Consider the following 11,110-nt stretch of genomic DNA (forward strand, 5'->3'; position numbering starts at 1 on the left):
AGACACAGTGTATTGAATTCCAATCTTCGCGAGAATCGCGCTATCCTCCGGGCCGCAGGACCGCGAAACCGAGACTGTCCTCTCCGCATGTTCGTATTCCAGCAATGGCTCCGTGTCATGTTGGTCAATCAGCTAAAATGTGCGGTGTTACAAATCATCCCATTGGACAATCAACTCTGATGATCACGATGTGTTGAAGCTATTAGAGGGCGATGAATAGCGAGATGGAGCATATAAATTGAGCATCTGCTTCGCGAGGACCCGTCACGAGACAAAGGATAAGTAATTAAAGTCACCCTGGGCCAATATGATTCCCAAAACAGACAAGGACAGCGAGGTAATGAGTAAGGCTCGAAATCTCCGAGGCGTTTGCTGGGGGGAAGAATATCAGCGGATGATAAGTGGCATGTTGTATGTTGTTTATTGTTCCTGGCTCCGTCCAAAAACTAACTATTGCCTCGCCTCCCGAGCGTAGATATACTCCCTTAGCACCAGATCTCATAGAGGGTCGGTCGCGAGCAAGGCAGCTCACTGGAGAGTTCAACGCATCTATTTACGGAGACGTCGCATCGGAAAAGACCGCTCACCAGAGAGAAACCATCCTCAAGAATCTCTTCGGTCGCACGGGGCATAGTATTTACATTGAACCTCCTCTCTTTGTCGACTATGGATGTAATATCAGTGTAGGCGAGAGCTTTTATGCCAACTTCCAGTACGTGCCATATCTCGACTAGAAACAAATCACTAAAGTCTCCGTCTCTGTAGCCTTACCATTCTCGACTGTGGGTTGGTCTCGATTGGGAACAATGTGGAAATTGGCCCGAATGTCAGTATCATCACCGGGGAGCACCACACCATGATCGAAGAGCGGAGAGCACATCGAGGATGTGAATTTACAAGGGGTGTTGCTATTGGAGATGACTGCTGGATCGGTGCTGGTGTTATCATTTTGGCCGGTGTTACTATTGGCTCGGGTTGCTCGATTGGCGCCGGCTCTGTCGTGAAGGCAGATATTCCGCCTTTTAGTATTGCGGTTGGAGTTCCTGCGCGGGTGATCCGTTCAGCTCAACAAGAGACAACTGTCGAGTAGCTCGAGGTATTCAATCATCAGCTTTTTGGCTCTCTCTTCGACCCTCTTGCAATCCGCGGCTCGTTGTACAACCGGAACCCGTGAACTCGCGTGTGCTGGTGAGGGAGTAGTCTCCTTGCCAGAAAATAAGGGAAGAATATTTGCTGTTCAACACATAGTTAATGGCATCTTTAGATAGTGTACTTTCAAATTCGTTAGCAGTTGTTGACAGGCTATTGGAGCCCTCTCAATGTACGCTTTTCCTTTTACGGTATCATAGACAGAGTGCTGTTTTAATTCAATTAGGAAATAGACCTGCGGACTGGCTATTTGGTACAAACCCCTTTTCGCTCGTCACCTCCCGAAAGCAACAATACGCATTTTATATGATTCACTTCCCCGTGCATCATCCGAACCTGGGTCCGTGTGGTTTCTTGTTACTTGCTGGGTTTTGCGAGCAACTGAAGGTGGCATAGATCAAGAAGGGCGTCTGGTAGATCTATTTCTACATACATGGTAGTCCCCTCGCAAAATCCGCCTGTTCAAATCGCTATCCCATTTCCTGCCAGCCATGCATTTTCCGACACCTTTCACTCCACTCTCAAGACCTTATCCGTCCACATGCACTCGAGTACTGCATCGCTTACATCTACGGGTTTGCTGGCAGGGCTGTATTCATATGGAATTGGCCCTGGACAGTGTTTCACCTCTCCATCGGACCCATCAAAGCTGTTCCTCACTGTTGAATATACCCGTTCTGCATTGGCTGCCCTCGTGGTCTTCGAGGGTTGTGGTTTGTATGACATCAAGCGTGTATTGCATGAGACAGAACTTGGTGCAGATAATCGGTCAAAAGAACCATTCTCTGCTCACCAGGTCAAGCTTGAAAAAGCACTTCGGGACTTGACCAGACTGCCCTTAAAGGTCGATGGTGAGACGATGGAGTCCTTTAGCGATGTGCTATTGCTGGGTGAATCAGCGGGTGATCCGCTTCTACGTGAAGCGCTCAAAGACGTTTTGAGCAAGCAGCGGCAGTCCGATAATCTTCTCGCTGCAGCAGTTGATAGACTCAAAGGGACAATCGATCCAGTGTTTGCAGGTGCCACTAGCGCCGCACATCGCGATTTGGAACAAGCGACGAACTCGGCTCTTAATCCTGATAACCTGTGTCAGGCCCCGGTTTGAATCTGCCAGCCGAGGCGGATTTCTTGTATGGTACCTTGCACAACAATCATGAGATATGAAGACAATAGAGTCACTGTTGGGTGTTCGGAGGTAGGTACCCAGCGCATCTCACTAAGTATTCATTCACTAAGGATCAGCCACTCTAATCGTGACTGACCTAAGCATGATCCCTGAATCTGCCTAGGTGAGCCTTTGCTAACATCTAACGACTTAGTGAGCCTAAGCCTAAGCGCCTTCATAAAAGTGGCGGCAGCGGAGATAGGAAAGATCCCACCCGGTAGGCATTATCCTGTCTATATAGGCGCATATCTACATAATTCACATCGCCGCGTTTTCATATTTATGCAATTCGACTCTATTTAAGTAGGCTTCGATTTCTTCACCCTATATCGTCTCGGAACTCGTGGTACATCACTGAATTCAGTCCCAAGTCCCATTAAGCGAGCAGTAGACCGATCTAGAGAGCAGGCGGCTTAGCAAAGTAGTTCTTTTACTCGCGCTATAATTACGGAAGATCCTTTTCTTATTTACTTATTAATTGTCACAGGTCGACTAACAGGAAACTCAGGTGTTGTGGGGAGGCGCAAGAGTTAGAACGGGCTGATAGGAATAGAAACTGTCGAAGGCTTACGCATCATATTGATCAGGATAACTGCCAACTATAAACTACGTTATCCCTACATATTAGATAGGGAATCGTGAAAGGTAGGTTCCTACTGTCTATTTTACCATTACGGCGTGAATCCTCCAAGTTAACAATCGTGAGATCCCGATAGTGGATTTGAAAGTTGGGTTCTGAAGCCCATTAATTTGTGGTGACTGGTAGTGACTGGTTTCGTTCAAAACAAAAGCAGAAAGAGGCAAGCTCTCGGGTTGACGCGGTGTATCGACACGAAGAATGGCAAAAGGGTGGGGTATGAAACCTCAATATCTCCCCCTTGCTGTAGCTGTAAAGCACTACTTCTTCTTCGGCAAGATATCCACAAACACGTGTCCGAGAGGTCCTGCCTCTGAACTCCATCCCCCATGCTCGATTCTATACTTGTCGTTATTGTCCAACACCTCGACCAAATTGACATACTTTCCTCCTCTGTTTTCCCAATGAAGCTCACAAATCTTGGAGTTGTCATGAAACAAGTCGAGACGGCCCTCGCTGCCCCGACGGCTCTGGGCACCGATCTCGCCGACGCCATCGGAAGGGATCACAATTTCGTCGATCTCCTCTTCAGTGAGGGATTTGCGGCGGTCATTGACATCGTAGAACTCACCGCTACCATATATTAGAGATATAATGGGTACTAGGAAACAACAAATACCCTTCAATGACAGTGTTCTGAACCAGAACGTCGCCCTTGTCTAGGTGGCCCCGAATATGGAACGAGACCCACTGAGAATTGTAGTTGTTCATGTTGAAAATTTGAGTAGAAGATAGGTAAAAATGAAACTAAGCACAAAAAGAGGAGGTTCGGAGGTTCTTATATTCCCGCATTTGTAGTGATGTAATCCATTTTACCAAATCGGATGTTGTGGTGACAATCGTATGATGCCATTGGCTAACGCCAATTCCACCCATGGCTGTTAACTTTGCGGGGAAGCAACGAGCCTTTATCCCTTTTCCGTGTCAAATGAGATGTAAAATGTAGAAAGAAAACACAATGTTATAGGGTGAAAAATATTATTATGCTGGCTTAATATGGACGATTGAGAGAACTACTTCTTACCGGAATTGTGGATCTTAGCATTATAATTTACTGCTTTCTACTGCCACTGTTCACATTGTTCGTCTATATTCCCACTTCTACTGATCTTCTCAATTGTCCTGCGAACCAACAATCAGTTGGACAGACCTTCCCCAATAGAGAGATTACCTTGGACAACTTACGCGCCGCGCCGAAATTGCCGGTCCAAGCTTGGTGTGCGAGTGCCGAGCACCTTGTTGTGCCGCCGGGCTCCCACTGACCCAGAGGCCGATCTAACATTGCCTGAAGCAATAATGGGAGCTCGTCAGGAACACTGACGATAGCCTAATGTAGAATTGACCAGTGTTGATGAAATTGCATGAAGTAAAGACGTATGTCATGGTCAACTCGGACGGTATTCTCGATGGAACTATTAATCGATCATCACCGTACTCCCCAACTTCTTCGGCATCTAGTTGAGCAGACTCGATGCCGGGGAGGACCGGATCATCAAGATACATAAATTTCCCTTGTACATGGTGAGCCTCCCTGGTACCGTGCTTTGGTCATACGACATCTCATACAGGCCTGTGTGGCGTGAGTGAGAGACCGTCCGGGGTCTTCATGGTCGCGACGGATATGGCGTCAATACTGTAACTGTATAGCTATCCATTATGAAATGATTAAGAATATATGGACACGAGGGCTTGCGAGAATAGACGCGACCACAAGTTGAACAGCTGCCAATGTTGAGTTTCAGCATGTTGCATTTTGTGGCGTCGTGAGATGCTCCTTCCGACGGTAGATCGAGGTGCAGCCGGGGACCTGACATTGAACTGCGGCATATTATTACTGTTGTTCAAGAGTTGAAGAGGAAAAAGAGAAAATTTGCCCCTATGAACATGGAGTACAAGTCGTATATTCCACCCCACCGAAGTCATCCCACCGGATCAGAGTGGAGCAGAATCAGCGCAGTCGCATGGTGGAACGACGCTGAAAAGGTACCCTAACAAGTTCTTTTGAATGGGATGAATCAGGCTGGAAGTTTAGTCTTGACCAAGATGACTGTTACCACAGTCGAAAATGGCATTATTATCAGCTCTTCTTATCCTTAAGGCCCAAGATACCGCTGACCAGCTACCACCCCAGTGGTAGCACTATTTGTCGGTAGTGCCAATCGACGCAGAAGAACATGAATTTGCAGAAAGTGTTTTATCAATTCTGAGCGCAAAGCTACTAGTAGTATTAGTTGGAAAATTCGGTGCCGTCGCAGACGTGGCTATCACCGTTGGCGCGAATATTATATAGACTACTTAATTTCTGCCTCGAGTCTATTGCAAGCTCTACATCCTCTCTTGGAAATTCGTGAGTAACATTTGGACTTCTATATTTTCTATTTCAGAATATTAGAACATTAGCGCAAGACGGAAATGATGACGTGGTTGGGTATGGATGCCTCTTCTTTGCAGCAAGAGAGAATGTCATTGGGGAGGGTATGCTTACAGCACGACAAAGTGGACACAGATACAGTTAATCTCCTTTATACTTCGACATTCAAAAACGGATTCAGATAGATTGAGTCGGTGGACATATCTGTGGTAAACGGTTATTATGACAGACATTGGTTCTGTTCGGAAACACTCACTCGACTAATGAGAATAACGGAGATACACTTGTAGACCCTCCGCGTAGAATAAGAACCTCTACTTAAAGGACGAATGACACTTGGTCATATTCAGAGCTTGGAACCAATTGGCTTGATTGAAGGCGTATTTGTTGGGAGTGATTTTGAGTTATCCTTTCTTGTTTAGCAGCTGTCAGGTTCTTCTGGTGATTCCCAGAATATAGATGGAAGAGTATAAGTTGGCTCCCAATCGACCACATCGAGTGCAGTTCTCGAGAATAGCTTTTCAACTTCGGCCAGCGAGCTTTTCATACGCTGTTGAGCCCGTTCATGCCAGTAACAAAATTTCCAGTGACCAGCTTGGTCCATGACCGTTGGATTTGCCCGACAGGGGTAAAGTCGGCGCTGGCGTGTGGCACACCAAGCTTGAAATTCGACTAGTGGTTTTCCACTAAGAAGATATGAATACTTCAGCTCTCAACCAGCATCATCTCTAAGTCTCGCAAGCGCGGCTGTAATGCCTTCACTCATCTCTTCAGGTTGCACACCAGGCGGGCGAGCCTCACTAGACTGCCCGGCCTCAGCTGCAGTCTTCCTACTTTCAGCCATCACCGCACGGAGAATTGCTTCCTCCTCATCTTCGTCTATATCGTGATCAGGTGAATCATTGACAGGTGCTGGAGCTGGAGCTGGTTTTGGCCGAGTTGGCACGGCGGGAGCAGCAGCCTTCTTCGTATTCTCAACCCTGAAGTCTTCTCGAACTGCATTGCACCATTGCTGAACCTTTTTCTCTCCCCACCCTGGGACAGCACTGATCTGCTCCGGCTGTGCATTGATAGCATTCTGCAAGCTCCCAAATGTAGAAATTAGACTGGCCGCATCGGACTTGTTGATACTTCTGGGTATAGTGACAAATTCCACTAGAGATTCCTTGTAGGATTGCGCTTGTTGGGTTCGGATTGCCGTGGGCGGTGCGTTCTCCGAGGATTTGAAGAGTTCTAGATAATGGGCGGCTTCTGGGGCAGACCAGCATAATATCAATGTCAAGTTGTTGATTATGGATGTTTTAGATAGTTCGCGGAGACTATCTTCGTGGTTTGGAATGTCAACCATGACAAGGACGAGGCGAAGGTTGTATTTGCCGGCTAACTGTCTCACTCGGGAGTAGATGTATTCTGGGTGTAGGCGGTGGTATTTCAAGGACAGAAATAGTGCACAGGTTGTGGTGCCGACAACATAGTCAGCGGGAATGTCGGCATATTCCCACGGTAGAAGCTTGATGTGTGTCAGGATCGGATTGCCTTTTTGTCGCGTGGATACAAGGATCGCGGAAGTGCCTGGTCTGTTCGCAAGAGCTTGCGGTTTTGGCTGCTGGACTTTCTGTCTGCTTGCACCTGGAGCTGGGGAGTCGGAAGGCCGAGAAGGCAGGGTATTTTCTGTTGGGTCCATCTCAGCGACCACGACGGTGTTGGTAATGGTAGCGTAGTAAATGGCAATTGATAAAGCTATCCTTATCGGACCGTGGACCCACACCGCCCGGTCAAGCCTTCCTAATTTTCTGCCGCCAATTTTTTTGTTCTTCTTCACTAAAGAAAAAGTTCAGTCGCAACCAACACATTATGGTTGAATCACACAAGAAACGCCGTCTTTCGGGCGCAGATACCACTGAGGATGCCGAAGTCAAAATTGAAGACACCACAACCACCACCGACGTCCCAGCACAACCCCAAGCCAGGCGGACTCTTTTCGTCCGCTCACTACCTGCCTCGGCCACCACAGAAAGCCTCGCAGAACACTTCTCGCAGTCCTACGTGATTAAGCATGCCGTGGTGGTCAGCGACCCCAAGACCAAGGTCTCCAAGGGTTTCGGTTTCGTCACATTCGCCGATCTCGAGGATGCAGAGAGTGCTCTGAAGGAATTGAACGGATCTAAGTTCGATGGAAAGATAATTCGCGTCGACTACGCCGAGCCTCGTAAGCGTGAGATTGATGAGAAAGTTGGCCGCAGTGTTCCCACCGCTGCGTCTCTCGAATCGAAGCACAAGCGAGAGGAGGAGAGAGGACAGGGCGCACCGCCTAAGCTGATTGTTCGCAATTTGCCGTGGACTATCAAGGAGCCAGAGGATCTCTCGGTTCTGTTCCGCAGCTTCGGAAAGGTCAAGCACGCCACTCTTCCCAAGAAGAACGGCAAGCTTGCTGGTTTTGGTTTCGTCATTCTGCGCGGCCGGAAAAACGCCGAGAAGGCGCTTCAGAATGTCAACGGAAAGGAGATTGATGGCCGTACATTGGCTGTCGATTGGGCTGTTGAGAAGGATGTGTGGGAGACTACCAAGAAGGAGGACGAGGAGGAGGAACCGAAAGAGGACAAGGAGGATGTCGAGATGGAGGATGCCGATGGTCACCTGGAAGAGCCCTCAGACGATGAGACCTCTTCTGAAGGATCAGATGATGAGGAGGACAACGATCTGGATGAGTTGGACGAATTGGACGAGGACGCAGAAGAGCAAGACGACAACCGCAATAACTCTACCATCTTCCTCCGCAACCTGCCCTTCACCGCTACAGACGATTCTCTCTACGAACACTTCACCCAATTCGGTCCCCTACGGTACGCACGCGTGGTCCTGGACCACGAGACCGAGCGCCCTCGAGGCACCGGATTCGTATGCTTCTGGAAGGTCGACGACGCAAACACTTGTATTCGCGAAGCCCCCGAGGAAACGATGTCATGGCGCCGAACAAGGACAAGCCAAAGGCCAACACTGCCATGAAGCACTCAGTCCTCCAAGATGAAAACACCGACCCCAGCGGACGCTACACTCTCGAAGGCCGAGTCCTTCAAGTCGCCCGTGCCGTCAGTAAGGGCCAAGCCGCAAAGCTGGAAGAGGAGGGTGTATCACGCCGTCTAGTTCGCGACACAGACAAGCGCCGCCTCTACCTTCTCGGCGAAGGTACAATCCCAACCAACTCCCCGCTGTACAAGAAGCTCTCCCCCTCCGAAATCAAGATGCGGGAGGAAAGTTTCAAGCAGCGTGAGACCTTCATCAAGAAGAACCCCGCCCTCCACCTCAGTCTGACCCGTCTCGCCATCCGTAACATCCCCCGTCACATTAACTCCAAGGACTTGAAGCAGCTTGCCCGAGAGTCCGTCGTCAACTTCGCCAAGGACGTCAAGAAGGGCGTCCGCCAGCCCCTCTCAAGAGAGGAGCAGCAGCGCTCCCGCGATACCATGAAGGAACTCGAGCAACTGCGTAAGCAGAAGAAGATGGGTATCGTCCGCCAGGCCAAGGTCGTCTTCGAAACCCGCGAGGGTACCAAGGTCTCCGAGAAGAGCGGTGGTGGCCGCAGTCGTGGATACGGATTCATCGAGTACTTCACTCACCGACACGCGCTCATGGGTCTGCGCTGGTTAAACTGCCACGCTATTCAAGTGCCTGCATCCGTGCAGGACGAGGACAAGGACAAGAAGAAGCGTCTTGTTGTTGAGTTCGCCATTGAGAACGCGCAGGTTGTCAAGCGCCGCAATGAGCTGCAGGCTAAATCTCGCGAACCGAAGCCCAAGAAGTCCGACGATGCCGGCGACGAGAAAGACTCAGACAAGCACGGAAAGAAGAGGAAGCGCTCCGAGAGCCGCGGTAAAGGGAAGGACGGCAAGGGAGGAAATGGAAAGGCTGCGGAGGACGACAAGGATGATGAAGAAGAGAACAAGATCGCCAAGCGCAACCGCATCATCTCGAAGAAGCGCATGCAACGCAAGACCCGCAAGGGGAAATGAAGGAGGCTTGAGTGATTTTATTTTTACTGTATAGGCATTATTTATCCCAGAGGGAAGATCTGTTGTACCTACGCGATACCACCATTCCAAAAATGAAAAGCATTTGTGATTTCAAAAATGATATCCTGGACTGAGTCCGTTGCACTGGGTATATTTCGTACACTCGATCCATGCGAGGCCATCGACGTATATAGAACGTAGATGGCAAACCAATCATACTACTTCATGACATCTTAGGTGTTCTTTGCGCCCTCGACCTTGCCGACGATGTTATACCGCTTGCTGAAGAAGGTGAACCACTCGTTCAGCGTGGTCTTCTCCTTGTCTGCCAGATCGTACCATTCGGGGACGCAGTCTTCGGGCTTGAGAGAGGAACAAGCGAGCGCGCGGGAGGGGTCCTTGCCTGCGAAGACTATACATAGGAGGAACATTATCAGTGGCCTGTCCTAATTGACGCTACAACAAAGTCTAGGACGGAACACTTACCGCGATATTGACCAGACTGTCCATAAGCCGAGTTTCGGGTCACGTCGAACACAACACCCTTGATAGCAACCAGCGTCGGGCGGCTAGGATCGGAACCTGTTTGCAGTGTCAATAAACTTTTAAGATGCGTTGAATTGACAGCATTGATCATAACTGTTCGGATTGGCGGGAAAGTGTCTGTGAGGGGCAATGCCATACCGTCGCATTTGGCCAATTCCTCTTGGGAAATAGGGTCGTCCTTTGGCGGGTCGAGCTGGACAGGTACCTTAGGTTCGAAGCGCTTAGTTTGTTTCTCTTCAGTCATTGTGGCGTGTGTTGGAAAAGGAAGAGAAAGAAGTTGGGGTTTGGCGGGGTTTCCCGAGGTTGGGATTTGCTTACTGTCGGCTCGCTGATTGATCGGGAGGAAATGGAGTCAGTTGTGAATTGCTCTGTCTGTGTTCATGTTAAGACTTAGTATATTGATATGTTATAAGCTATTGTTTCTATTTTGACATAATTTCATCTCAATTCTGTATGTGCCTTGGAAATAGATATGTACTTTACTTTCAGCCTAATCTTTTATCCTTCCATATAAAATGATTCAAGCTAAGACATGTTATCTCGATATCGAGACTTCCCTGGCCACTGAGACACCCTCAAGTTATCACCTTTTACTTCGCATCTGACTACTTGTTCAGGAGTATAGATACATACCTAGTACTCACGTGCCTCGACTTCTCTTTTTTACCCCATCTGGTTAGAGAAGCAATAAGCTATAGCATAGAGTTTTGGTAGAGTTCCGAGCAGAACCCCCTAAACAGAACATCCCCTCATGACGTATAGATGTTGAAGGTTGACGGCGACTGCAAGCATCCGAAAGAAGGACATCAGATGACTGTGGCGAGTGCACAGAACTTCAACTACGACGTCAACATCAACTTTGTGAAATCTTGTCATAAACCCTTCCAAGATCTACCACACAGAACACTATCAATATGTTCTCCAACTCTCCCCATCCGAGCTCTGACAGACCTATCACACAGGCCGATCCGGGCCAACATCGGGACTCCACAGACTCGGATGTGATCCACCACCTCTATTTCGAAGACAACGATAGTTTCTTCCCACCTAGTTGGTTGGGTAAAGAGTCAGAGCGACGCAGACCATCGAATGAGAGCACAGAAAGCAAGGACTCCCAGGATAGGGAGAGGAACGCTGTCCACTGAGCCCAGAACATATTTCAGCCCGAGATGGAATGCTGTGGCGTTTGATATGTTTTTCGCGTTCGAATGTTAGGTAGTCTACATGTATTT

At 48.8% G+C, this 11,110-nt stretch overlaps 7 protein-coding genes across 7 annotated transcripts; 4 read left to right on the forward strand and 3 right to left on the reverse strand.

The window, feature by feature from the left end:
* Window positions 1-307: 307 nt before the first annotated feature.
* Window positions 308-1,090, forward strand: N7446_000823 (sugar O-acetyltransferase; the record flags this gene model as incomplete). The annotated part of the gene is made up of 3 exons (XM_058509590.1): window positions 308-411; window positions 476-712; window positions 766-1,090. 3 exons carry the CDS (start codon window positions 308-310, stop codon window positions 1,088-1,090), a joined length of 666 nt encoding a protein of 221 aa, XP_058378569.1.
* Window positions 1,091-1,690: 600 nt separating this feature from the next.
* On the forward strand, window positions 1,691-2,254 carry N7446_000824 (uncharacterized protein; the record flags this gene model as incomplete). Its single annotated transcript, XM_058509591.1, has 1 exon — window positions 1,691-2,254. One exon carries the CDS (start codon window positions 1,691-1,693, stop codon window positions 2,252-2,254), a length of 564 nt encoding a protein of 187 aa, XP_058378570.1.
* A 957-nt stretch (window positions 2,255-3,211) lies between these two features.
* Window positions 3,212-3,662, reverse strand: N7446_000825 (aegerolysin family protein; the record flags this gene model as incomplete). The annotated part of the gene is made up of 2 exons (XM_058509592.1): window positions 3,212-3,524; window positions 3,571-3,662. The coding sequence occupies 2 exons, from the start codon at window positions 3,660-3,662 to the stop codon at window positions 3,212-3,214; spliced, it is 405 nt and encodes a 134-aa protein (XP_058378571.1).
* Window positions 3,663-6,034: 2,372 nt separating this feature from the next.
* Window positions 6,035-7,006, reverse strand: N7446_000826 (DNA repair protein RAD10; the record flags this gene model as incomplete). The annotated part of the gene is made up of 1 exon (XM_058509593.1): window positions 6,035-7,006. One exon carries the CDS (start codon window positions 7,004-7,006, stop codon window positions 6,035-6,037), a length of 972 nt encoding a protein of 323 aa, XP_058378572.1.
* Window positions 7,007-7,176: 170 nt separating this feature from the next.
* N7446_000827 (mRNA-binding ribosome biosynthesis protein NOP4) lies at window positions 7,177-9,332 on the forward strand (the record flags this gene model as incomplete). Its single annotated transcript, XM_058509594.1, has 2 exons — window positions 7,177-8,220; window positions 8,301-9,332. The coding sequence occupies 2 exons, from the start codon at window positions 7,177-7,179 to the stop codon at window positions 9,330-9,332; spliced, it is 2,076 nt and encodes a 691-aa protein (XP_058378573.1).
* A 233-nt stretch (window positions 9,333-9,565) lies between these two features.
* N7446_000828 (putative progesterone binding protein) lies at window positions 9,566-10,122 on the reverse strand (the record flags this gene model as incomplete). The annotated part of the gene is made up of 3 exons (XM_058509595.1): window positions 9,566-9,744; window positions 9,819-9,914; window positions 10,017-10,122. The coding sequence occupies 3 exons, from the start codon at window positions 10,120-10,122 to the stop codon at window positions 9,566-9,568; spliced, it is 381 nt and encodes a 126-aa protein (XP_058378574.1).
* A 670-nt stretch (window positions 10,123-10,792) lies between these two features.
* Window positions 10,793-11,023, forward strand: N7446_000829 (uncharacterized protein; the record flags this gene model as incomplete). Its single annotated transcript, XM_058509596.1, has 1 exon — window positions 10,793-11,023. One exon carries the CDS (start codon window positions 10,793-10,795, stop codon window positions 11,021-11,023), a length of 231 nt encoding a protein of 76 aa, XP_058378575.1.
* Between the last annotated feature and the right edge of the window lie 87 nt (window positions 11,024-11,110).

The sequence above is a fragment of the Penicillium canescens genome (assembly GCF_028828765.1).
Source record: "Penicillium canescens strain IBT 15451 chromosome Unknown utg000001l_segment0_segment0, whole genome shotgun sequence".
In the NCBI taxonomy this organism is placed as follows: Eukaryota; Fungi; Ascomycota; class Eurotiomycetes; order Eurotiales; family Aspergillaceae; genus Penicillium; species Penicillium canescens.